This window comes from Rhincodon typus, chromosome 16 (genome assembly GCF_021869965.1).
Source record: "Rhincodon typus isolate 14 chromosome 16, sRhiTyp1.1, whole genome shotgun sequence".
Classification (NCBI taxonomy): Eukaryota; Metazoa; Chordata; class Chondrichthyes; order Orectolobiformes; family Rhincodontidae; genus Rhincodon; species Rhincodon typus.
The window spans coordinates 15,174,987-15,202,863 of record NC_063347.1 but is presented as its reverse complement, the minus strand read 5'-3'; the positions used below and the strand labels follow the sequence as shown (position 1 = coordinate 15,202,863).

Here is a 27,877-nt window from a genome sequence, read left to right as displayed (position 1 = left end):
TTAACTGTTCTCTCAAACTGTCCTAGCCACCTTTAATGACTTCTGCACATATCCAACCAAATTCCTTTGCTTCTGCACCCCCTTTCAAGTTGTAGCTTTCATTTTATGGCTGTGTGTGGCTTTGTTAAAAAGAGGCATTGTGTAAAAGAGAAAGCACATTATGCTGAGCTTGTATAAGACACTAGTTCAGCCTCAGCTGGTATTGTATCTCAGTCTTGGCATCCCACTTTAGGAAAGACGTAAAGGCATTGGATAGGGTGCAGTAGAGATTCATAAGAATAGTTCCAGAGATGAGGAACTACAATTATGAAAATAAATCAGAAAAAGGTCAAACTATTTTCCTTGCAGAAAGCTGAAGGAGATCTGATGGACGGATTCAAAATCTGAGGGGTCTGAACAGAGTGGATACGGAGAAACTGTTCCCACTTGTGAAGGGATTGAGTGAAAGAGGTCAAAGACCAGTGTTTCCACTCACTTTTTCTTCTGCGCAGAGATCCATGGTCTATGTAGGGCAGCAACTTCAGAAACCGGAGGTCAATGCTGTGAACGACATTGGCACATTAATTGGTGTGTGCGTATCCTTGAAGCATTGTGCCTGCATGCAGTGTGCAGCTTAAAGGAAATGGGGCACAGATTTAAAGTAATTAGTAAAAGAAGCAAAAAAGTGATTTAAGAAAACATTTTATTTCCCCCCAACACAGCAAGTCATTAAAATCCAGAATGCACTACAGTAGAGGCAAGTTCAATTGATGATTCAAAAGAAACAGCATGAAGGGTTACAGTGTGAAAGCAGGAGAATCACATTTGATGAAATGCATGTTTAAAAAACTTGTGCAGACATGAAGGGCTGAATGGACTCTTGTGTGCTGTATTAATTGTGAACCTCATGGTTCTTCAACACATTACATTTCAAACTGACGTGTCACCCTTTTATTAATGCAAGTCTCCCATTTATTACATGTTTCATGATCATAGAACATGTCAAAGCACTTTACAGCCAAAGTAATTTTTGAAGGGCAGTCACTATTGTAGTGTAGAAATCTCATCACCCTGTACTGAAAGTATGATTTGGTCCACATCTTAGATCTCAAGGTACCTTTAATTAGTTTTTAACCAACACAACTCCAACCGCTGTGTTCATGTTTTTCCCATTCTTGCTTCCTAGGGGTCATACTTTATACTCATCAGCCACTGCTAACATGGGTACTTTATCTAATTGATTCTTTATTTCCTGAGCTGTCTTCTCTAAATCCACAGTTCATTCTAGTTTGGTACCAACTGGAAACTTAACCAGTTTGTGTCAAGTTTCTGAATCCAAGTCAGATATATGAATTAGAAGTAGTAATTCTTCCAACAATGAGCCTCGGAGCACCCCACTCACTCTCACAATCCAAGAACAGTTTGAGCTATAGAATTATTTTTGAGGCACTTTCACAATTAGATAGGTAAACATGACAGTCAATTTCAGCTCAGCAAGGCCTCATATATATCAATCAAATGAATGATTGAATTTTAGTGTAATCAGTTGAACACGAACCAGGGCAAAATAGAAATTGTCCACTCTACTCAAAAGAAAAATGCTACTGGTTACGTTTTATGTCCAAATGAACAGGAAAACAGCACCTCAAGTTAATAGCTTATCAAACATGAAGCACTTTGAGATGCATGGTCGAAATACACTTTACATATGTAACTTCTCTTTCTACAAAAGCATAGTGGGACCTGAGGGTATGTGTGTATTGATCTTTAACTGTGACAAGCAATGTTGAGAGTGTGATTAGCAAAGCATATGGGACTGTGGGCTTCATAGACAGAGACGTGGAGTACGAGAGCAGGGAAGTTATGCTAAATCTTTATACAGCTCTGGTTAGGTTATAATTAGAACACTGCATTCATTTCTGGTCATCACACTTTAGGATGGATGTGGAGAATCCATCCAGAATGTGCAGAGGCAATTTATCAGAATGGTTCTGGGAATGAGGGATTTTAGCTACATGGTTAGGTTGGAGAAGCTGAGATTCTGCTTGGAGCAAAGGATATTCAGAGGAGGTTTAATAGAGATGCACAACCTTATGTTAAAGGTAGACAAGGAAAAAATCATTTCCATCAGCTGATGGTACAGGGATGAGAATAAATTTAAAGGTTTTTGGCAAGACATGCAGGGGAAATATGATAAAAGATTTTTTTTCTTTTAACACAGAGTGATGATGGCTTGGAACTCATCAGCCATGAGGGTGCTGGAAGCAGAGGCAATCAATGACTTCAAAAGGAAATCGGATGAACACCTGAATGAAATAAACTTGGAGGGCAATGAGATAGACTGAAGGGTGCTCTTGTGATGCAGTGGTGGTATCCCTACTCCTGGACTGGGAGGCCTGGATCTAAGTCCCACGCACACCTGCTCCAGAGACGTGTAATAACATCTCTGAACAGGTTGATTAGAAAGATCTGTTAATTTAAAAAAAACCACGATAGACTGGAATGGCTCTTATAGCACAGTGGTAGTGTCCCTGTCCCTGGATCAGAGGTCTGGGTTCAAGTTCCATCTTCTCCAGAGGTAAAATAATAACATCTCTGAACAGGTTGATCGGAAACAAAAATTGAAGATAGACTGTCTTAATTGGCTTCATACATGTTTTACTGGTGACGGTTACCAAAAAAGTCAAGGTTGGGGCCCTCTTGTGGTGCAGGAGTAGTGTCCCTACCCCTGGAAAGAGAGTCCCAGGTTCAAGTGCCACCTGTTCCAGAGATGTATAATAATACCTCTGAACAGGTTGATTAGAAAAATGGGTCAATAAAAAACGTCACGGTGATTTGGTAGTTGGAAGGTGATAGCATAGGGTATTAAAAAAAAAACCAAGGATAAACTGGTATCTTGTGGCACATTGGAAGTGTCCCTACCTCTGGGCCAGAAGACCCAGGTGCAAGTCCCCTAGAAGTGTCAAAATATCTCTAAGCATGTTGATTTTTTAAAAAAAAAGAGGATAAACCAGCGAATGGGACCGGTGGATTGCTCCACAGAAAACTGGCAAAGTCACAATGGTCCAACCAACTTCATTCTGTGTCAGAGATTACATTATGACAAGGGTTCTCAAACAGTGGGTCATGACCAACTGAGGGATTGTGGGCCAAAATTTAGGAGTTGTAACTTCTGATGCAGCAGATGGCTACTGCAGAATTCTAACCAAGCACTAACAGCTGTAAGGACCCTTTAAATGTTGCAGTTCTCTTTTAATGGCCACGGCCTCATTGCCCAATCTTGTTGGGCTGAATCTTGTCTTTTAAAAAACCTAAGAGGAACATAAATACTCCTCACTTAAAAACCTTGTGGATTAAACAGTTTTCACCACTACCCCCATAGGTTTCTCACTGTCTTCTCTCTCACATCCCATCTCACAACCACATTGCCCACCATCCCAAAAAAACACCACCAGCACTCTCTAAGGTCTGGGGATCTCAACAACTTTCAAGCACCAAAATGGAGTCATGATGGGAGAAAGTTTGGAAAACACTACTGTGACAACAGAGCACATCACCTCCACTCCTTCCCTACTCAACTGGGGAGCAGAAAATTGGTCAAAAGTTTCAACTACAACTTATACTACTTACATTATGGTATTCGTGGACAAGTGAAGACTGAGTAAGCTTAACAACATTGGTCCATGCAGCTGACCTTCATACTCTGGGATACCACATTAAAATGGGTCACCTTAATTATGTATCAAGAAAGCAATCAGTGTTGAGGGAGCATCGAATCAGAGATAGTAGGAACTGCAGATGCTGGAGAATCCGAGACAACAAGGTGCAGGGCTGGATGAACACAGCCGGCCAAGCAGCATCATAGGAGCAGAGAGGCTGACGTTTCGGGTCTAGACCCTTCATCAGAAAAGGGGGAGGGGAAGGGGGTTTTGAAATAAATAGGGAGAGAGTGGGAGGCGGATAGAAGAGGGATAGAGGAGAGGATAGGTGGAGAGGAAACAAACAGGTCGAAGAGGCGGGGATGGGGCCAGGAAAGGTGAGTGTAGGTAGGGAGTTAGGAAGGGGATAGGTCAGTCCAGGGAGGACGGACAGGTCAAGGGGGCGGGATGAGGTTGGTCGGTAGGAGATGGAGGTGCGGCTTGAGGTGGGAGGAGGGGATAGGTGGGAGGAAAAACAGGTTAGGGAGGCAGGGACGAGTTGGACTGGTTTTGGGATGCGGTGGGGGGAGGGGAGATTTTGAAACTTGTGAAATCCACATTGATACCATTGGGCTGCAGGGTTCCCAAGCGGAATATGAGTTGCTGTTCCTGCAACCTTCGGGTGGCATCGTTGTGGCACTGCAGGAGGCCCAGGATGGACATGTCGTCTGAGGAATGGGAGGGGGAGTTGAAATGGTTCGCGACTGGGAGGTGCAGTTGTTTATTGCGAACCGAGCGTAGGTGTTGGGCAAAGCGGTCCCCGAGTCTCCGCTTGGTTTCCCCGATGTAGAGGAAGCCACACCAGGTACAGCGGATGCAGTATACCACATTGGCAGATGTGCAGGTGAACATCTGCTTGATGTGGAAAGTCTTCTTGGGGCCTGGGATGGGGGTGAGGGAGGAGGTATGGGGGCAGGTGTAGCACTTCCTGCGGTTGCAGGGAAAAGTGCCGGGTGTGGTGGAGCTGGAGGGGAAGGACCTTGGCTCTGTTTAGGTCCCATCCCCATTAGAACCAGTCCCACTGTCTGAGGAATCAAAAGTCCTCCCTCTTGCACTATCCCTCCAGTGAGATATTCAATCCTCTGCTCTGTAATTTCAATACTTGTATGCATGTGGCACATAGAATTATCTGGAGATTATAGCTTTGAGGTCATACTTGCTAGTTTGTCTTCAAGCTTCCTAAAATCTGCCCGCAGGATACCATTACCATGTTGCTAACGCTGCAAGGGACTATTTTCTTCTCCTTGCTGAGAAGTGCTCAGTAACATCCTTGACCACAATACCAGGGAGATACGTAACTGAGCTCATTGTGTTGCCATTAACTTACCCCTGGCTTCACTTCCCAGACGCACCATTACTCTCACTAGTATTCAGAACTGAATGCTGATTGAAGAACGAGGTGCACCTAGGGAACTCCGTATTATGTGTCTTATTCTCCTCAGCTATGTGTTCCCTCTCTAATTGCAAACGATTAAGCTGAAATATTCAGATAAATGCTCTCAATATAGTGCTTAGCTTCTGAAATACAATAATATCGTCAATATCGTCATTATTGTCAGTTGGCACTTGGACTATTTCAGCTGACTGAAGTTCCTGCACATTTCCTTTTGCTGGATATTAAAAACATCCTGGAATTCCCACAGGTCATAGAATGTGCATTCTACAGAACTGAGGGTCCTTGTCATGCCTTTATTTGTCAGAATATCTAAATTAACATAAATAAAAAACAATGAAAATTTTTAAAAATCTCACCAGTCAGCCTACTTTGTACTGAAGATATGTTTAGTTTTTGTAAACATTGCTCCCAATGCTGTTTCCACTTTTTCCACAAACTGCTGTAGCTATGCTTCCTTGTCTCCAGACTCGAAGCAGCCTGTCACTTAGTGGCTGTCTGCAACGTCTCCGCTTGATTTAAAAAAAAATTGTTTTCTTCTTTCTTCTCTTATTTGTTAATTTCTGGCACTATATTCCCTCAAGTTCACTTCTCTTTGATTCTCCACGTTTCTTGACTGTTGCTTTGTCGAACCTTTTCCCCTGCCCATTTACTTTCTGCAAGTTTTATCTGTTGGTCTCCAACACTGGTCCCTCAGTCTCTCTCTCTCTGTTTTCATTTCTTTAGAGACAAACTGCTACTTAACATGTGCTGTACTGTAGTAAAAGTACGGGACCAGCAGGAACCTGAATTTAGAAGAAAATTATTCAGTATTGTGTATGCAGTGCATTTCACGTGGTTTATTTTTCTTCCTCTGAAGTAAAGGATGGCAGAAACAGAAGAAGTTAATCCAGTGTTTTTGCAGCAACTGATGGAGCTAGGCATCTCTGAAGATAAAGCCAAGGAGGTGGGTGAATTAATTTATGGAATTATAGCACAGGAAAAGGCTATTCTCTTTTATTCTGCATGTGCTGCTGCTTGCTCTTCACTTTGGCTTTTTACTTGTCTTTTCCCTTTTAGTCATGCTGCTACAATCTTTCTTTAAAAATAATCATTCAGTTTTCTTTTAAACAGTGCTTCAAAATTGCTTTTGCAATGTGTTGTGCCAAAATGTTACCTCCACCTTAACTTTTTTTAATGCGTTCTGAGAAGTAGACATCACTGGGTGGACAAGCATTTATTGTCTATCCCTAGATGCCCTTGATAAGGTGGTGATCAACTTCTTGAATCACAGCACACATTTGCTGTAGGTAGATCTGTTGTTAGGGAAGCAGTTCCAGGGTTCTGACCCAGCGACACTGAAGGAATATATTTCCAAGCCAGGATGGTGAGTGGCTTGGAGGGGTCCTTGCAGGTGGTAATATTTCCATCCATCTGCTGCCCTTGCTTGTCTAGATGGTAATGGTCATGGGTTTGGAAGGTGTTGTTTAAGGAGCGTTGGTGAATTTCTTATAGATGGGGCACACTGGTGGTGAAGGGAATGAATGTTTGTGGATGTGGTGCCTATCAAGCTGATTGCTTTGTACTGGATGGTATCAAGCATCTAGGAATGGGGAGACTATTCCATCACATTTCTGAACCCTGCTTTGTAGATGTTGGACATGCTTTGGGAAGTCAGGAGGTGAGTAATTTGTTGCAAGACACCTAACTTCTGACCTTGTGCAGCCACAATATTTCTCTGCCTGGTCTAGTTCCATTTCTGGTCGTTGGTAAGTCCCCAGGATGTTTAAAGTGGGAAAGTCAGTGATGGTAATGCCATCGAATATCAAGAGGCAATGGTTAGATTCTGTCTTGTTGAGTTAGTTATTGCCTGGACTTGTCAGCCCAATCCTGGGTGTTGTCTAAGATTTACATAGTGCGTAGAAAATGGGAGCAGCAGTAGGCCCTTCAAGCCTGCTCCACTATTCAGTAATGATCAGCCAGATTTGTACCCTGTTCTGCTTTCTCCCCATACCCTTTGATCCCTTTAGCCCTAAGAACTACATACAGCTCCTCCTCAACCAATTTCTGTGGCAGTGAATTCTATAGACTCGCCTCTCAAGGAATTCTCTGTGTCTTGCTACATTTGGACATGGACTGCTTCAGTTAATATAGTGACATCCCTGAGTCAATGCTCCTTATTCCTAATTTACCAAACAATGCAAACTATCTTGCACTATTTATTTTAAAAAAAAAAACATTTTTCATACCCTTCTTAGACATTCTAATGACATTTTGATCATCAAGCGCTTGTTCATCTTCTCAAAAGTCTCCAAAAGACCATAAGATAAAGCAGCAGAATTAAGCCATTCGACCCACCAGGTCTGCTATGCTGTTCGACGATGATTGATATGTTTCTTAACCCCATTATCCTGCCTGCTCCCTGTAACCCTTGATCCCTTTACCAATCAAGAACCTATCTATCTTTGTCTTAAATACACTCAATGACTTGGCCTCTACAGCTCTGTCTGGCAATGAGGTCCACAAATTAATGCTCTGGCTGAAAAAACTTCCCCTCAACTTAGTTCTAGAGGGTTGTTTCTTCACGCTGAGGCTGTGCCCTCAGGTCCCAGTCTCCTACTAATAGGAACATCTTTCCCATGCCCACTCTATCCACACCTCTCAGTATTGTGTAAGTTTCAATCAGATTGCCCCCTCATCCTTTTATACTCTATCACGTACAGACCCAGGGTCCTATGACAAGCCCTTCATTCTCAGGGTCATTTTTTTAAACCTCCTCCAAAAGCCAACACATTCTTCCTTAAATACAGAGCCCAAAACTGCTCACAATACTCCAGATACAGGCTGACCAAAGCCTTATACAGCCTCAGCAGTATATCTCTGCCCTTGTACTCTAGTCCTCTTAAATGAATGCTAATATTGTATTTGCCTTCCTACCTGCTAACTGAACCTGCACGTCAACTTTAAGAGAATCCTGATCTAGGACACTCCAACTCCCTTTGTCCTTCAGATTTTTGAAACCTTTCCCTATTAGAAAATAGACTATGTCTCCATTCTTCCTGCCAAAGTGCATAACTTCACTTTCCCACTTGAATTCCATCTGCCACTACTTTGTCGCCTCCCCACCTCCTCAACACTGCCTGACCCGCTGCCTATCTTTGTGTCATCTGCAAATTTAGTAACAAAGCCCTCAGTTCCTTCGTCCATATCTTTTCGTATATCATGAATTATTGTTGTCCCAACATGGACACCTGTGGAACTCCACTAGTTACTGGCTGCCATCCTGAAATGACCCCTTTAATTCTACACTCTCCTTATCTGCTAGTAAGCCAATCTTCTATTCATGCCAGTACCTATCCCTAACACAAGGCACTGTTGTCTGATTTAGCATCCTCCTGTGTGGCACCATGTCAGAGGCCTTCTGGAAATCCAAATAGATCATGTCCACTGGCTCTTCTTTGTCTAACTTGCTTGTTACCTCCTCAAAGAATTCTAGCCCATTTGTCAGGCATGACCTCTCCTTGATGGAGCCATGCTGACTCAGCCCTGTTTTACAATGCACTTCTAAGTACTCTGCAATCTCATCCTTAATAATAGAATCTAAAATCTTATAAATGACAAGGTCAGGCTAACTGGCCTGTAGTTTCCTATCTACTGCCTTCCTCCCTCCCTTAAACAGGGGTGTTACATTAGCCATTTTCTGGTCCTATGAGACCTTCCCTGACTCCAGTGATTCCTGAAATATCACCATCACTGCTTCTACAATCTGCTCAGCTGTTTCCTTCAGAACTCTGGGGTGTAGTCTATCTGGTCTGGGTGATTTATCCACCTCCAGACCTTTCAGCTTCCCCAGCATCTTCTCCTTACCACTGCCCCCTGACTTCCTTGAAGTTTTGGTATTCTGCTGGTGTCTTCCAATGTCAAAACTAATACAAAGTACCTCTTCAGTTTCTCCACCATTTCTTTGTTCCCCAATACTTCTTCTCCAGCCTCATCTTCAAGCGGTCCAATGCCCACTCTTGCCTCTCTCTTACCTTTTAGATATCTTAAAAAAACTGTTGCAATCCTCTTTTACATTACTAGCTAGCTTACTCTCATATTTTATCTTATCCCCTTTTTTTTTAAGTTATCCTCTGTTGGCTTTTAAAGACTTCCCAATTCTCTGGCTTCCCAGTAATCTTCACCACACTGTATGCTTTTTCTTTTGCTTTTATGCTGTTCCTTATCAGCCATGGTTGCCTCATCCTCGTCTTAATATGTTTCTTCTTCCTAGGGATGAATTTCTGCTGTGGCTCCCCAATTACCCCAGAAACTCCTACCATTGCTCCTCCACCATCTTCCCTGCTAGGCTCCCCTTGCAATCAACTCTGGTCAGCTCCTCCCTCATGTCTTTGTAGTTACCTTTACTCAATTGTAATACTGTTACATTTAATTCCAGTTTTGCCCTCTCAACCTGCAGGGCGAATGCTATCATTTTATGTTCACTATCCCCTGGCAGTTCCTTCACGTTAACTGCCTAATCCAGTCTGCCTAATTACACATCACCAAATCCCAGCATTGCCTATTCCCAAGTGGGCTCTACCACACGCTATTCTAAATAAAATCTCGTGGACATTCCACAAATTCCTTTTCTCAAGATCTGCTACCAGTCTGATTTTCTCAGTCCACCTGCATATTGAAGTTGCCTACGATTAGATTCTTTATCAAATGTTGCTTTGTGAACCTGGTGTGTGGTGCCTGGGCATGTTTTATTACATTAAAAACACTACAGAAATATATAGCAAGTGCTGGAGAAACTCAGGTCTGAAACTGTCTGCAGGTGAAAAGTGAGTGTTATACTATAGAAAAAGGGTAAGTGAAACAGGGACAATGTCAAGGAAGGTTAGAGGGAGATTAGATATCACAAGTGTCATAGAAATATAAGTTGTTGTTTTAAAGCCTTCCATCTTAACCATAAACCTTTGTACTCTTTCTTTCAGGGTTCTAATGTCCACCCTATTCTGGGATGTCCATAATATTTCTATCCTCCCATTGTATCCTAACTAATTTTGTGTACAAGTTCATTATCGCCTGCTTTCTCATTCAGTGTCCCTATGTAAAATGTCCATCATACCCTTTGCCTTTTTTCATTTGGAATTTTTGAAATTGCACTATGGCTGTGTTTTGTGTTGTTCTTGTTTTGAAGGTTCACCTATTTGTTTTTGGAGTTTGTGGTGAAAGCATTTCACAGCATGGCTGTTGGTAGCTGAAGTAACCGTGCCAGTTTAACATTTTGGTTACCCATTCTATATGAGATGATCAATAAGAATTTGCATTTTAACGTCATCAGTAAAGTTTTGTATTTGGTGATCTGGATGTAGTATCCTGCAGTTAAATCAGTTTTCATTCTGTACTCACCTGTGTGGTTTGACAAGAAGGAAGAGTGACGTTATACCTGGGGTGACTGAAAATGTTCATTTTATATTAATCTTTGCTCTTATTAGGGCTAACCAATCAATAAGTTGTACTAACAGCATCTATGAGAGAACAAGAACAAAACACAAAGGTCAGTACAGCACAGGAAGAGGCCCTTCGGCCCTCCAAAGCTGCGCCAACACATTTTGCCCTTCCATACTAAAACTGTCTTCACTTACAGGATCCGTATCCCTCTATTCCTTTCTTATTCATGCTATTGTGTCTGCTTCCACCACCTCCTCCGGCAACACATTCCAGGTACTCGCCACCCTTTGTGTGAAAAAACTTACCTCGCACATGTCTTTTAAATTCCTCCCTTGCACCTTGAACCTGTGTCCCTAGTAATTGACCCCTCCATCCTGGGGAAAAGGCCTCATACTTTCTACTCTAATCATGCCCTCAAAATCTTGTAAACTTTTAGTAGGTTGCTCCTCAACCTCCTGCATTCCAGTCTATCCAACCTTTCTTCACCGCTAAAATCCCCCATGCCAGGCAACATCCTGGTAAATATTTTCTGTACCCTCTCCAAAGCATCCACACTCTTCTGGTAGTGTGGTGACCAGAACTGTACGCAATATTCCAAGTGTGGCTTAACTAAAGTTCTGTAAAGCTGCACATAACTTGCCTATCCTTATACTTAATGCCCCTTCCAATGAAGGCAAGCATGCCATAAGCCTTTTTTACTACCTTATCTACCTGCACTGCCACCTTCAGTGATCTGTGGACCTGCACACCCAGATCCTTCTGCATAGCTCCTGAGGGTTCTGCCATTCGCCGTATAACTTCCACCTGTACTTGACCTTCCAAAATGCATCACCTCACATTTGTCCGGGAACTTCATCTATCATTTTTCTGCCCATGCCTCCAATTGATCCATAGCCTGCTGTATCCTCTGACAATCCCCCTCACTATCCCGCAACTCCACCAATCTTTGTATCGTCTGCAAACTTACTAATTAGACCAGCTACGTTTTCCTTCAAATCATTTACGTAGATCACAAACAGCAGAGGTCCCAGCACTGATCCTTGTGGAACACCACTATTCCCAGTCCTCCATTCCGAAAAGCATCCTTCCACCGCTACCCTCTGTCTCCTATGACTAAGCCAGTTCTGTAACCATCTTGCCAGCTCACCCCAATACCATGTGACTTCATTTCTTGATGTTTCATTTCTTAGGATATGGTGGCTGTAGAAAGATGCAGCAGAAGGATGTTGAGGAAACCATTGTTGTGTTGGCCGGAGGTGCAGAATAATGATATTAGGTCATCATTTTTCTGATACATTAGTTGAAAGTGATGAGATTTGTTTTCTCGAGTCTTGTGTAGAAGAGAATTTGTAAGTTTCAGCTTGGTTCCATTTTGCAATTTTGTCTTTTGAGTTAGACTTTTTTGTCTTGAAGTGCATACCTTGAATAAGTGCAGCATCTAGACTGGCATTCCAATGCAGGAACATGTGAAACATGAGCTGAAGACTTTGCCTGTCAGGCTAAGTGGATGTAAAAATTCCACGGCTTTATTCAAAGGGTTACTTGGAAATTTCTCCCACTTCTGGCCAAACTTCCTTCCTTGTCCAGCTTCAGCAGAGTATTTGGTCATTTGTTTCATAGTAGAACTGTGTAATTGCACTGTCCTATTACTATTATTAATTTCACCTTATAAAAATATACTTCATTGGCTGTGAAGCACTTTGGATTTCCCTGAGAATGCAATAATGTGCATATAAATGACAGTTCTTTATTTCAATAAAAATATTTTTTCCCTCCTGGGACAAAGTAGTATGCCTTTGTTTTGTGTCTTGCTAAATTGCTTTGACAGTTTTGGAGGCATTTTCTCATGGACAGAGTTTCTAGTATTTCTACCGCATTTTACATTTGCTATTGATCTAAGGGATTCTTCATACAATCTTCACCCCATCATGTGACTGTTTGTGTGCTCATTGTAACTGCCATGCTGAAATTTCTTTCACTCCATAGTAGCTAATTTGTCTTTCCTTTTCTTGTTCACAGGCTCTGATTAAAACTGGGAATCAGTCCAGTGATTCTGCTGCTCTGTTTTACTTCAGTGAACTTGAAGTAAGGACCATATTGAAGATGTTTTTCACAAAATGCAGTCACCAGAGATCAGTCTGTACAGCAAGAAATTAAAGCTATAAATGTGATATTTTTAAAAATGTATGCCTTTTCAAATCCTGCATGTTTTAACATTATTTTGTCAGCATTCTATGTTAAATGTTCTCATTTGATATTAGCAAAGCATTCTAAGCAGCAGGAGGATTTGAGAACATCCATTTTGCTTGTGTAAATGTGGGATCTTGAGCTTGTTCTGTAGCTGCATTTATTACATTCCAGCACAGACTGAAACCTATTTACCTGTGCCCTTCCTATGGTAACGGGTGACTTGGACTTTGTTTCATGGTTGCTATAGTTTTCTGGGACTTAATTCTAGGGTTTTCTATGATTTTTGACTTCTTAAAAAATTTCACTTCCTCCCCACTTGCCTTTCTAGTGACTTCTCATAGATTGTTGGAGTATGAAATTCTGATTTTCAGTTTGCAGGCTTTTTTTTGATCTCCATTTCATTCCTGCTTCCTGTCACACCCCAATTGCAAAATACAATAGAGCCTATTATAGCAGAAGAATGTCTGACTTGCTCTTTCAAAATTGGATCTGACTTATGAGGTTCAGTGATGTTGGTCTCTCCCAAAAATGAATCTTGTGTTTCCTAACTTACTCTCTACTCCCTGTCCCCGCATTATTTTCAGCCTTCAGACAAACAGACTGATTTAACACTTTAGTGTGATAAGCCAGGTTATAAACCATTAAGAGGATTTATTTTTCAGTTAGGTGGGACTTGAACCTAGGCCTTCTGATACAACCACTGCACCTCAAGACCACTCTGAGAGTTGCTGTACGATTGCCAATTAACCCTTAAACCTTTCAATTCAACTTTATATTAGAAACATAGTTATAATTTAAACCAAATATTCTTTCTGGTTAAAATTGTCAATAATCTACAGTTGTGATATTTACATTACTGCATTTGTTAAATGAATGCCATGTTAATAGCAATTCTATTTTTTTCAGATGTTTTCTGGATTTGAGGTTGGTGGATCTGTGAATGATGTATATAAGATGGTGTTTGTTGTGAACATGGAATTGACCATGGGAGTTGGAAAGGTATAAAACTCTTTATGATTTCATCCAAAAGAAAAGCATGAACCACATTAAAATAAACCCCTTATTAATGTTTTGTAATTGAAAAACTTAAAGATGTAAATATTAAACTTTTCATTGTAAGTTTAAAATGTCCTTGAGAGAGCATATTGGGAATGAGCATTAGATTCTGCTCATTAGATTCTGAGAGTCAATATGACAGATGTGGTGCTTAATCCATTGTACTTGCCACACACATTGTCTCGTGAATAGGGCTCTGGCTGCAAACTAAATTAAATTCTTTATCTGTAGTCTCCTTACTCACTTGGAGCTAAAACAATAGCCATTTGAGGTTAGCAGAATTTCACTCTGTTTGAAATAGTAGATTTTTAAAAATTAATTTTATTTATTAGAATCAAAATACAAGTCTAACTTAACACCTTTTCATTAGAGTATGAGGGCTTGTAAACATGATACTCTGTGATTAATCCCAGACCTCCATGTGAGTATGCGAGTAGATGTTTCTTTTTTCTATTGAAAGATGAAGCAACTCTTTAGTAAGGCTTAAGATCAACCTTAAATGAATTGTTTTTCTCTCTGTTCTCTCCCATTTCATTTTCTTCACCCACTGGACACTATCAATGATGCAAAGAAAAGAAACCCAATGCTGAAATACAGATCGCTGAAAAGACATGATACGTTAATGGGTTTGTTTAGACCCTTAGTCTTAAATTGTAGACATGCAGGAATGTATATGACCAACTTCCTCTGTGGGGCCCCCAGCTTCAAAATATTCTGCTTCATCTTTCTAGACTTTTATGTCATCATACTGTTTTTGTTCCATTTTAACTAGAGGATATAACTGGAATGTACAGCAGTGCTGCAGATGTGTGTGCCACATATCTGGCACTATTTTGACATGATGTATGTGAACTACCCATTTAATAAAATGTTGCTCTAGTTTATATACATTAAATTCTAAACTCCTAAAGGATGCATATAATTGTGATTTAAATCGTAAAAGTTAGCTTTAGAAGTCTCAGTTTTTAAATCATTTTATGCTCTTCCAGAGAAAAACGTTGATTTTTTTTTCCCAGTTTGAAATTGTGGGAAATATGTGGCTTGCATATTTTTGATAAATTGCCAAAGTGGGATGGAAAATCATTGTTAAAACTGTGAATTGTTCAGTTATTGCACTGCTGAAGATTTGAAAATCATTGGATGAAATTTAAATTTTAAATTCTGGACTGAAATAAGGTGCGATGCACCTCTCTTCATACCATAATTGTTTGGATGCAGTAATAGTGACTGATGAATGGAGTAACTCCCATGTATAGAGTGACACTGTTGGCTTTGTGCTAAAAGATTAATCCTAAGCCTTGTGAAATATCCTATTCGGACCATTATGTCTGGTGATTTCCTTGACCAAAATGCATTTTATGATTGCATTGCTGAAGTATGTTTTACGCAGTAACAATTTAAGGCAATATTTATTCATATTTTATACTGTTAAAATTCCTCTGACTTAGGCTGTTGATGTTGCTGATAAGTGATTTGGATCAAAAACATTTCTGTTACGAGGTTAGCTAGCAGTTAGATTTATTTTTATTTATTCTATGGAAATTGGCAAGGTTGCACTCACTGCCCATCCCTTAATAACTACAATACCTGGAGTCATAGAGTCATACAGCATGGAAACAGTCCCTTTGGTCCAACTCGTCCATGATATTCTTGTAGTGATGATCGTTCCATAAAGATGTCTGCTGGGATATAGTGGACCTTAGCAATTGGTAAGAATTCCTTTTCCTGATTGATTGCTGTCCAGGGACCTGTGTTGTCACTTTGTTATAGTTGACATCAGGTGAAGATGGGATCGAACTTGGCTGCAGGTTTTAACAGTGGACTGTTAACACTGTGTAGGCTCATGCATAAATAACTTCAATATCTTTGCTGTTCCTTCATTGTTGCTGGGTCACAAAGCCTGAAACTCCTGACTGAATGTCATTATGTAAGTACTTTTACCACATGGCTTGTGGCGATTCAACAGTACTCGCAAACCTGTAGTTAAGGAATCGGCAGTAAATGCTGGGTTGGAAGTGATATGCACGTCCTGAAGAATGATTTAAAATGAATGATTTTAAAGGAACAATTGGTGTGACAAATGAGAACTTTAGAAATTATTGGGGGCAAAGGGAGGGGACAAGTCATTAAAAACATAACTACTTGAAAGCAACTTAATTGGTCAGCATTCTAAGTTTGTTTTTAGTCTAGGCCAGTGAGTCTCATTGAAGCAGTTCGCTCAAGGTGTGTACAATTCTGCAGGTTGCAGCGCAGGTGGCCCATGCTGCTGTTGGTCTGTATCAGGTGATGTTGGAGGAGTCCCACAACTTGCGACAGATGTTGACAACATGGGACAATGATGGGTGAGTAATAATGGCGACAAATATGGGCTTGTCTAATAGACATTATTTGAATGATTGTGTGAAACATACTCATTGTGCCTAATATAGGAAGGAGAAAAGAAAGGTTTGTTTTTAGATGCTTTAATAGAGCTATGGTACCAGGTTTTTGGAAAGTGTGAATCAGCTAACAAAGAATAAAATCTTGTTTTTGTAAAATTAATATAATCTATTTAAAATTAATATGTGCACAAAGAAATATTACTAATTGATATTGTCTAGTTTACATTAAATCCAAATGGAGAACCCCACCAGTATTAACATACTTCCTCATTTGTCACTAGAGGGCGCTTTGAAATAATGGGAACCATGTTTTGCGGTCCGTCACTAGCAAAAGGCGGAGCAAATGACAAGCTCAGCCTCAATTGTTGATGAGAACCCGACTGACTCAGTCAGATCTCCATGTACAAAATATTGTTAAACACATTTATAGCAGACACTTGTTTTTGTACCCTTTTATGAGATGTTGACTGAATTTGAAGCATCTTATAATTAATTTCCAGGAATAATTAACTAACAACCTTGCAGTATGCTCTGTAGTATTACAGCTGTGTTGTTTGCCAGTCTGGAGAGAACGTTATTTCGAGCAGAGCAATATTTCAGCAACCTGTTAACTGTCACAAAGTAACAGGATGTTATTGATGTGGGATTAAGGGATGCAATTTTCTTTGCTTGCAAGGAAGGAAATCTAATTCACTAACACTGCAAATGTTACTATCACAGCATCTACCACATGAACCAATCTACTAAAGCATTCTAGCAATGTGAATGATGCTGAAAAAGACATGAGATCATTGAAAACCAAGATAACTCCTTTCATCCATAATTAGAGACCTAATAAATTGCATCCAAAAGTTATACATGCAAGCTACGTTCTCTGAACTTTCACTAGTGGCTTTTTAAGTCATAGAGAAGTTGATATAATTTTGTTTTATATTTGAAAGAGGAATTTTAGTCCCATTGTTATTGAACTAAACGCTGTATTTGGCTGATAGAATAATACAGAATCTTCACATTTTGAGAAAGTCTTTGGATCTAAAGGAAGCTCAAGAAAGATTGACCCTGTACACATCTGATGGACTCATTTAAGGTGAACAGAGTGCAACATTTTGGGGTCTTGATTATTCTCTCCTTGGGTGGTTCTTTACTCTCATGTGTTGCTTATTCTTTCTATGGATGACTATATAAACCAGAATATGAATTCTGTTTTTCTGCAAGCTTGGTGTATAAAATCAACAAGGTGACATGACAGCAGATGAGGTGTTGTACTGTTCCTTTTGTCGTGTTTTCTCCAACTGAAGAAAGAGAAGCAAAACTGTTTAAGTGACAGTTGTTGCATCTGGACAATAGTAATTGTTTCTCCTCTTCCAAGTGAATTTTTCTTTTAGCTTCTTGTATATATTTGCTAATTATCCATTTTTTTCAGAGGTAAGAAGATAGTATTGAGAGGGCAGAGCACTGAACACATCTTAGAGCTTCAAGAACAGGCTTGTCAACTGAAGCTGCCAAACTTTCTTGTACAGGATGCTGGAAAAACCCAGGTAAACAATATTGTTTCTTTCAGAGGACTATAAACTTAACTTTCTCACAACTTGGAGTCACAAGTAATGAAATTTTGGATTGCATACACAAGTTTTGTGACATATTATTCTGTCAGTTCTATTTTATAATGTGGCTGTTTCCATGTTAATATATTTCCATATCACCCAAGTGATCATTCTACATATACGGGCTTGGAAAATGAATTGCTGGCTGCCAACTTAACACGAGGTGTATCAGACCCCAGCGAACAAAGGTCTTCACTGAACCACAGTTAGGTGTAGGTGACTGCCTTTTAAAGTTCAGAGATATTGGAGACTATCTGTAGGGCTGCCTGAACTGATATCAATTACTTCAGTATAACTCAGTATTGCACCATATACTGCTTTTATGCATGATAAACATTTGAGAAATAGGTTGAATATGCTGATAAATAGACTGAAAATATAATGAATTCCAAATTTGGTAACTAGTCTCTTACTGAGGTAATTGATCTCAACTAGGATGGTAGTTACAAATAATAATTGAAAATGCTGGAGAAAGTCAGCAGATCTGGCAGCATCTGTGGAGTGAGAAAGAAAAATAACATTTTGACATTAAATGTGGCTCTTCTTCAGAACTGAAGGGGACTGGACAATTATAGTTTTTGCGCTGTTGTCAAACGGGTTGAAAGGATAAGTTGAACAGATGGTTAGGGTACTGAGAGTAAAAGACAAAGGGGGTGCCAGTGGTCGTAGAGGGAAGATAAAGATGTTAAATAAATGCTAATGTAGGTGTGAATAGTTAAATATAAATGAGCTTTGCTGAGAGCAAACACTTGCAAAACAAGACGCTGGGTGGAAGTGAAGGGGGAAATCAAATGGCTTTGAAATTGTTGAATCCAGTGTTGAATCTTGTAGGCTATAAAGTGCCGCACTAAAAAATGAAATGCTTGAGTTGAACTTTGCCAAACACTGCAGGAGACCCGAGACATAAATGTTAGCATGAGAGCAAGATGGTGTATCGAAGTGGCAAACAACTGGGAAGTCTGGGTCATTCTTTTGGACGCAAGCAAGAGTGTAACACAAAACGCTGACCCAGTCTGCATTTGGTCTTGCTAATTTAGCACACACTGCATTATGAGCAGAACATACTGTAGACTAGATTGAATGAAGTACAAGTACACTATTGCTTTAGCTGGAAGGTGTGTTTGCGATCTTGGACAGTGAGGAGGGCAGAGGGACAAAAGAGCAAGTGTTACATGTTCTGCGATTGCATGGGAAAGTGCTGTGGGGACTGAGGAGTGGACCAGAGTATCACAGAGGGAAAGGGCCCTGCAGAATGCTGATGAGAGGGGACTGAAAGGAAAGCTGTATTCAGAAATGGTAGAGGATACTTTGAATGCAGAGGCTGGTGGGGTGAAAAATTAAGACAAGGAAAACTTTATTGTATTGGAAAGGAGGGGACGGGATGAGGGCAGAAGTGCAAGAAATGGGTTGGACACAGCTGGGATCCCTATCAACCATGGTGGGTGGGGAGTATCCTCGTTTAAAGAAAATGACATATAGCAGGCATTCCTGTGGATGGTGGCAACATTGAAACAGATGCATTGGAGACCAGAGAAACTGGGAGAATGGATAGGAAAGATATTGTTAAACTTGAGACGTTCGGAAAAGATTTACAGGAACGTTGCCAGGATTGGAGGGTTTGAGCTATAGGGAGAGGCTGAATTGGCTGGGGATTTTTCCATGGAGCATCGGAGGCTGAGTGGTGACCTTATAGAGGTTTGTGAAATCACGAGGGGCATGATAGGGTGATTAGCCAAGGTGGGGAGTCCTAGAGGGCATAGGTTTAAGATGAGGGAAAATATTTAAAAGGGACCTGAGTGGCAACTTTTAGATGGCAGGGGAAGTCCAGAGTTAGGCTCAGGTGATACCCTTTTACACCACAGGTAGAAAAACGTGCTGATATTTATTTTCTTGGCGCAGCTGAATAATGACCACGTTGACAATATACCAGAGTGTGATTAAGGATACTGGACTCCTAGTTTATTTGACACAGGGGGAAAGTTGTCGATAGAGATGTGTTTTCAACATCTTGGTATATGTCTATGCCCGTGATGGATAACCACCTTATTTTCTTAATCAGATTGCTGCTGGATCACGCACAGTCTTGGCAATCATGGGTGAGGAGAAGCTGGTCAATCAGGTTACTGGAAGTCTTCAGCTCTTGTGACACAAACAACTAATATTGGCTTTTACAGAAGAGTTGACTGTTTGAGGCAGTAATAAATGAAAACAACTATGATATGCACTGGAAACCTGCTTGGTAAATGGATATACCAAATTCATGACATCACATAATTGTATTGCTGATTTAAAATTAATTTTATTAACTGCTGTGTTTGCTTCAAAGTTTAAAGGTTAAAATGCTGCCTTCCAAACAACATAACCTTTAGTTCAAAGATGATCTCATGTGTGGCATCAGTATTCGACTTCTGGATGGAATGCCTCAAGTCATCATATTTATAAGTGAGGAAGAAGCAACTGACCAGTGAATGAATTGGCTTTGTCAAATCAAAAGCAGTAAATTAATGACTTAGTTTTCCACTAATTTTGGAGACATTGGGATCAGTATCCCGGATCCATTCATGCTTGACCTGGATGACTTAGGTTAACATACTAAGGATCCTTGAAGAGGCGAGTAGCATGAACGATGACCCAAATGAACTATTTCTCTCAAAATGTGAGCACTCTGTATAAATTCTGTTAATGTGTACTGTACACTCTGCTTCAATTGTTCTACAAATTGTCTGGTAGTTATACCATTCAGGACAGGTATGTCTTAGAAATTTCACATTCTGTTCAGACCGGTCTTCAGTGAGATTGGTGCAGAACTGAGCATGTGTATCAGATACTATATTAGAATCCAGCAGTTGGTATTTACAAGTTGATAAATACGACTTTGTATTTGATTTCTACTTTTTGAAGAACTAGAAGTTACATATTAAATTTCTAAACGGTGTTGCTTCATTAACTTTGATGGGGAAAGATACTTCCAGCTGATTGATTGATTGCTTTTATTATCATCCTAGCTCCATGCCCCATACATTGGACTCATTATACTCTGCTTGAAGCTGGCGTCACGTGAGCAGACAGTTGTGTGCTCAGTTATGTAGTATTATAACCTGTTGCAGGTATAAATATTATTATACATTGTGGCAGAACTTGGATTCTGTGCCTGTTTCAGTGAACTTCCCAACTGTACTTTTAGGTTATTACCAAAATTCTGGTATTTCTACAAGTATTAGTGATTTAAATACTTTGAAACTATTTGCAATCTCCATTGTAACTGACTCCTTTTCAATTATTTTATATACTTGACTGTATGGTTGACTAGTACTTATTTAATTACCACTGATATGTACAAGTGACAAGAAAGAAATGATACCATTAACATGCATAGTTTCCAGGAACGTATTCATTCGACAGTTGTAATGTGATTTAACCTGGATAATGCAGTTATTTCCCTGAAAACTTAATCAACTTTTTAGCTCATTGTTTCAAAACCTGCATTATAGTTTGTCATATACCAACAATACCACTAAGTAAACTTTAATCCCACCTTTGAGTAAAATGCTTAATTAAATAGCTTCTTCCAAGAACATAAAAGAAAATTGTTAACAGTTAACCCAAGCTACATTGCTAGTGGTGTCAGTTAATGGATGATCAGTCATACACTTGGTTAACACATTTTGCAGTCATCTTGCTGGGAAGAAAATGTAATTCACAAGAGGTTACTCTCACATATCCTTAACTTAAACTGAATTATTTAAACCAGTGCTTGTTATCAAGAATTTTATTAGAGCAATAGAAAGCTAATTCTTTATTATCGGATGGTTTTTTGGTTGCAGTTTGTTTGAGCACTGATAGGAGACGTGTATTGGTAGGAATTTCAATCTGGCAACACAACTGATCTTGCATCTGGGATTATTTAAATGCAGAATTACTGTAATACACTGAGATAGTAGGAACTGCAGATGCTGGAGAATCTGAGATAACAAGGTGTAGAGCTGGATGAACACAGCAGGAAGGCTGACGTTTCAGGCCTGGACCCTTCAGAAATTTCTGAAGAAGGGTCTAGGCCCGAAACGTCAGCCTTCCTGCTCCTCTGATGCTGCTTGGCCTGCTGTGTTCAACCAGCCCTCTACTGTAATATACTGTGCCTTTTATACCAGGTGATCTGTTGGTAAAGGTAATGACTACTTCTCCAAAAAGTGTTTGTAACGGAAAAAGTATTCGGGTAGGATTTGCCTGCTATTCACGATTGGGCAGTCTTCTGTGACTCACCGGCAACTGTAAAGCTTAGTTGCTATGGCACTGTTGTAGAGTTCAGATTCCCAGCCATTGTACAATAATACTCAACATGAAGTTGGCAAAACTGTTAGCACTGTGCACTTCAGCCATAGCACAAACTTTGCAGTCTATATTCTCATAATTGCAATCATGTTAAGAGAATCTGTATTAAAAAAAAACAAACTTGTTTTGGGCATGATGGTAAAATCTGAACGATCTACAAGCATAGCGGTCCAGGCAACAACCAGCATTGCTAGAAAAGCTCAGCAAGTCTGGTAGCATCTGTGAAGGAAAATCAGAGTTAACGTTTCAGGTCCAGTGACCCTTTCTCAGAACTGAGAACCCAAAACGTTAACTCTGATTTTCTCTCCACATATGCTGCCAGACCTGCTGAGCTTTTCCAGCAACTTCTGTTTTTGTTCCTGATTTATAGCATCTGCAGTTCTTTTGATTTTTATTTAGCTTTTCTACCTTCCCATTTTTTTTCTTGCATTATATACAATAAAGGGAAATGAGCATTTAACTATTAGTTTTACATATTATAATCTGTAAAGATGAAGTTCTCAACTAGATCCATACAGTTAAATGGAGAAGATTATATTTCTACCTTCCAGCTCTTAATTGTGTAAAATCAATTTAAGGCAAATTCAAGAATTAATAAGTGCTTAGAGAACTTCCAGGTAGATAGCATTGTTTCAGAAATTCCAGCAAGAAACTGAACTCATTTGAAGAGGATAAAACTAACAAACAGAAAATGAACTCTCTCAGCATGTCTATCTTAATTCAGTTGCTGCAGAATTGCTTAGCACAATAGTATTTGAAAATGATACATCCAGGAAATTGCAAAACATGTTGCAACAGCAGGGAGGGGCATGAACGTAATTTGATTTTCCCTTTTGTATTACTATTGTGGAAGGTTCAGCTTTAATAAGCATTACATATCAGTAAAATTTTATTGTGCAAAAAGAATTTCATAAGGTTACTTATACTAGGTCAGATGAATTACAAGATGTTCATGACAATAGAGTATCTTTAGTCAGTTTTTTATGCCAATTTCTGCAGCACTCTGGAAATATTCTTAGCATGCAACAGTAATATTGCATTTCTCAGTACTCATGCTAGCTCATGAATGGAATGAGAATTACAACATATGCAATGGAAATATCGGTTTAAAAATCACAAATAAAAACCAAAAGAACTGCAGATGTTGTAAATCAGGAACAAAATCAAAAATGCTGCAAAGGCTCAGCAGGTCTGGCAGCATCTGTGAAGGAAAAAAAAGTTAGTGTTTTGGATCTGGTGACCCTTCCTCAGAACAGTTCTGAGGAAAGGTCACCGGACCCAAAACATTAGCTCTGTTTTTTTCCCTTCACAGATGCTGCCAGACCTGCTGAGCCTCTCCAGCATTTTTGATTTTGTTCTTGTTCAAAAAAGTCACAATCTGCTAATGTCCAGAAAATATACTGCTGGAGAATGTTTGTTCGCTGCTCAATAAAAGGGGTCTCTGTACACACCCTCCTTCAGTGAGCGTCCATTTCTGCTAGACAGACTGGATCTATAGCTCATTTAAAACATTGAAACTAATATCAACCAAGTTTTCTCCTTTCCTTTAAGAACTCAAAAGTCAAATTGCAGCGACTAGGCTTGAAATACAAATGGTAACGTGGGATATTACAAAGGTGTAATTTACTTAATAGTAGCATGACCATAATTATCTTACAGGAGGGCTCAAGTTAGAGACAAAAAGGAGAAAAAAAAAAGGTGTTATAGAGACTTAACAGGTTAGGAAGCAGCAGGAGAGAAATAATTAAATCAAATGCTCACATATTACTAAGTGTTCCTTAACAACGATGTGGCCAGACAACTGAGCCAGTCAATGGTTACTAGGCCTTAAATGTTGAAGAATTATTCCTACTACAAGTACTTAATGATAAAAGGCCACAAACATGAACAGTTACCCAGTTTCTCCACTACATGTTGCAGACCAGCTGAGCATTCCCAGCTTTCATTTCAGATTGAGTATTTTGATAAATGCGGTAGCCATGATTGCTGAGCCCAGAATGCCAGGTTCATAACTATCTATTTCTCGAAGGAGCCACTTTTCCAAATGTTGAAATTTAAAACGTTCAGGCAAATTCTGTTAGCATTACGTGCATGCTAACTTAGTGAAAACAAGAGTGGGTGGAAGAGAAAGAGGGTCAGAAGAAGTGTTCCTTAATCACGTAAAATGTCTTATTTTCGCCAAAGACAGGACTAGGTAACTCAACCGACAACCAGGTGGTGACAAAGACATTTATTCTTTCTGCAGGACAATTAAAAAAAAGGTAACAGCATTAAACCACTTTTTTTTTGAAATGGAATATTTTTCTTAATTTCTTCGTATACTGTACAGAGCCTATCTCTCCTATGATGCTATCAGTCCAATATTACGAGAGAAGCGAAAAAAATGTCCATAGAATTTCGCCCAATGGGGGAAAAGGAGGGAAAAAAAATTATCAAGACTGGCTTGTCTCAAGGTCCTTTAGAGAGAGAGGTTCCCAGCATCCTGGGTTGGGTGTTGGTCAGCGATTAGATCACTCGGTAAATGAACGGAACGCCATCCCAAGCGGTCATGACGATTCTGGAACCTTCTCTCCCCGTTTTGTAACTCCATCCCTCCACACCCTGATAAAACACAAAAGCTACCGAACAGTCCATGCACGTTTTAAAACAGAGAGTTAGATTAACTACTGAAGAAGAATTCACCACGGATAAAAAAGTTACACAAACTTAAAACAAAATACCAAGAAGCGGGTCGGGCTCCTTCTCGAAGGTTCCACCTGAGGTGGGGCCTCGGCCGGCGCCATTTTGTCCAGGGGAATAGAAAAATATCGCCGCGCTTATAAATCGATTTCTCGACGCTAATTATCCGAGATAATATGCATGTTTTAAAAGTGCAAACACTTAGTTTTCTTTTAATAAAAATTTAATTTCAGTACCATGCAACAAGAACTACTGAAAGCCAACAGGCGCCATGATATCTGCAGTCCGCGCTACCACATCAAAGCGACATCGATCAGGATTTTAATTTTATTTATAAAAGGAAAGAAAATCGCTTTGAGAATGTTTTATAATCCACAAGTAAAACGGACGGCAGTCAGAAATCCGTAAATGGCTGACAGAAGGAATTGTTTCGTTAGTTTCGTATAGAAAAATCCACCAGACAGACGTGTCGTTAACCATGTCCTTCCCTTGCCGTCTCTCTCTCTCTCACTCCTGCTCAGCTTCCACACTCGTCCACTGCTGAAGCAACTTACACCACCTCACCCCTCCCTTCCAGAAAAGGCAGGCGTGGCATGATTGACAGGCACCTCCCAGTTGACGGACCCCTGGGATGACCAATAAGAAGCGGAGGAGGCGTGGGGAACCTTTCGACGTCGCCGGGAATCTCTTTCAAATTATCCAATGGTGGACGGGGTGGGAGGCGGGTCCCTCCGTGCAGCCGGGTTTCCTCCTTTCCTCTCCCTTCCCCCCCTACCCCCTCCTTTGCTGAAGAAGAGGAACGAGGGATCGCTAAGCCCGCCTCCCGTGACTGGGCCCTGCGAGCAGATACGGTGGACCCCGTATCTTTTGTCAGGGTGGCCCGCCATTTCCCGGCGAGTTGGGGGATGGGTGTTTGTTGGTTGGTTGGTGGGTGGGGGAGGGGCAGTGGTGGAGGCGCTCAGACTGGGATCAGTGGTGCTGTGCAGGAGCCGGCCCAGCTGCAAACAGAGTCAATTGTCACCTTTTATAAAGAGTGTTTACCTGAGGGAGGGGGGAGGGAAAAAGTCCCAAAATAACAACAGATCTTATTCCTCCCTATTCTCCCATCGGATCGAGTTTTTCCTCCCCCTCCCTCTACTTTAAAGCCCCTATTTGGTAAACTGTGAGCGATATCAACAATCTTCAAACTCCCCCTTCCCCTCCCCCTTTCTCCCCAGCACACCCCCTCTTCCTTTCCCCACCCCCTGCAACGTCAGTCTGAAAGATTCGGTCGGTGTGCTCAGGAAAGTCCGAGGCTCTGTTTTAGGCCTGTCTGATGAACCTCATTCAAGTTTTTGTTTTGTTTGAGGGAGAATAAGCAACACACAAAAAAAAAACACAAGGAAAGAGAGAGGAAAAGAAAGGATCACTAGAAGAGGGGAGAAGGCAGCCCTATTCAGAAACGATTATTGAGACAAAAACTGGTGAGTTTTCCTGTTTATAATCGGGTTGCCAAGGAGTTTCGATGGTTTTTATTGGTGTTACTGATGATGGTGTTTACATGATGAACACTGCGCACTTTAAAAACCTAGGATCATTATAAACTGATTCTCCACATCATTTTCCATTTGAATCTTAGTATACGTATTTAAGAGATAGGTAAGTAGATAAATATGTGGATTTCTGTAGACCTATTCCACTTAATGTAACTTAGTCATCTCTGGCATTTTCTTCATTAGAATAACATAACAAGAAAAGCCAGAGAGATTGGGCTCCCATGGTAGAATTGCAGCTGGGAGGCATTACCCAATCCTGGAGTCTGCTCAGCTATTCTCTCCCCCTCAAAAAGTCGTCTGCATTCAACGTACTTAATTACCATAATGCTAAAATTCTTAACAACTATATGAAAGTATTATAATGCAGGATTAGCTAAGCATTTTTCAAACGTCGGATCATGAAAACATATTTCAAAGTTCTGTTGTTTCACAAATATTTAGAAAATAAGATGGAACGTTTTGGAAATTGGTATTCTACAACGCCCAAATCAGATTATGGAATATAGTTATTTTGGTCTCCTACTTGCAAAGTCAATGATGCTCCACTAATAAAGTGGACTTTTTAAAACAAAAGATTTCTAATGCTAGATTTTATTGTGGACATCTATACGAATAGTTGTTCAATAATAATTATTTATTAGATAGGAGTCAAACAAAACAGAATTTCTGTCCCTTTTAACGAAAACATGTAGTGCAAGAGGATATGGCCTCTTTGAACCACATGGTCCAGGGACGAATCGTGTTGCATATGGTGTTTGCTTTAGTTAGTCTGCATAGGGTTTATTTTATTATAGAACCTCTCGACAAAATCGAAGTTAGTTTTTATCAGGATCCATTACAGAATGGATGTCCTATTGGGACGATAAGAAGGTGTGAAGTTGAAAATATATTTGGTTGTGCTGAAAATGAAAATGCTTTGTTTCTTTTAGTCGCACGGATGAGACACCGGTCATAAATCCATAACCATGTATTAATAGAATTTAAATGTTAGATTTGGGATACTTTGTGTATTTATCAATTTGCATAAACTTAAGACGTTAAATTTTAAGTTAAACATCCTCTTTTCTGCGTTCATAAGTTTGTGAATCGTTAACTCTTTAAACTATTAAAAAAAAACTTAGGTCGCAAGTCATAAGTAACATATCCATACTTTGTAATAAAGTGTATTTGTGATGTGATGGTGGTCCTATATGTTCCTTGTAACTGTTTCTATGAGGCCTCGCAGTAAAAGGATGTAAATTCAACGCTTCACCGCATCACCAGGAAGCCAGATCTTGTGTCTTAAAAGAACGATCTCCAGACCAAGAAGCTTGATTGCTGTTCCTAACTTTGTGTCAAAAAATGCTTTGAACACAAATCTTGAGCAGTAAACTATATAATAACTTCATTTTCTTGCCATGTAAAATAATCCTGATTATCCATAACCATAAACTCTGACCCAGTTATTTACCCTTAAATCTGCACAGAGGTAACTTGTGCTGTGGGTGTGTGTATGTGTATGTGTGTGTGTGTGTGTGAGAGCGAGAGAAGGGGGTGGGGGAAGGGTTGGTAGCCTGCTCTTACTGTGTGTTGGTTTTGTCTGAAGGTTTTTTAAGGTTGGTCTTCGAATGGTTAT

General features: G+C 40.1%; 1 protein-coding gene and 1 long non-coding RNA gene across 3 annotated transcripts; one reads left to right on the top strand and one right to left on the bottom strand.

Moving 5' to 3' along the window:
* The first annotated feature begins 5,892 nt into the window (after positions 1-5,892).
* On the top strand, positions 5,893-20,653 carry si:dkey-19e4.5 (UBA_like_SF and PTH2 domain-containing protein). 2 transcript variants are annotated; one of them, XR_007263874.1, is made up of 7 exons: positions 5,893-6,016; positions 12,508-12,573; positions 13,585-13,677; positions 15,976-16,076; positions 17,539-17,653; positions 19,779-19,958; positions 20,046-20,653. XR_007263874.1 is itself a non-coding variant. In XM_020513564.2 (6 exons), exons 1-6 carry the CDS (start codon positions 5,936-5,938, stop codon positions 19,863-19,865), a joined length of 543 nt encoding a protein of 180 aa, XP_020369153.2. In that variant the 5' UTR covers positions 5,893-5,935; the 3' UTR covers positions 19,866-20,653. The 2 variants fall into 2 exon arrangements, 1 of the variants encoding a protein (XP_020369153.2); XM_020513564.2 differs by having other exon boundaries at positions 19,779-20,653.
* A 3,610-nt stretch (positions 20,654-24,263) lies between these two features.
* On the bottom strand, positions 24,264-25,832 carry LOC125485106. The gene is made up of 2 exons (XR_007263875.1): positions 24,769-25,832; positions 24,264-24,649 (listed from the first exon to the last, which is right to left on the bottom strand). It is a non-coding gene; the product is annotated as an uncharacterized LOC125485106 (long non-coding RNA).
* Positions 25,833-27,877: the final 2,045 nt, after the last annotated feature.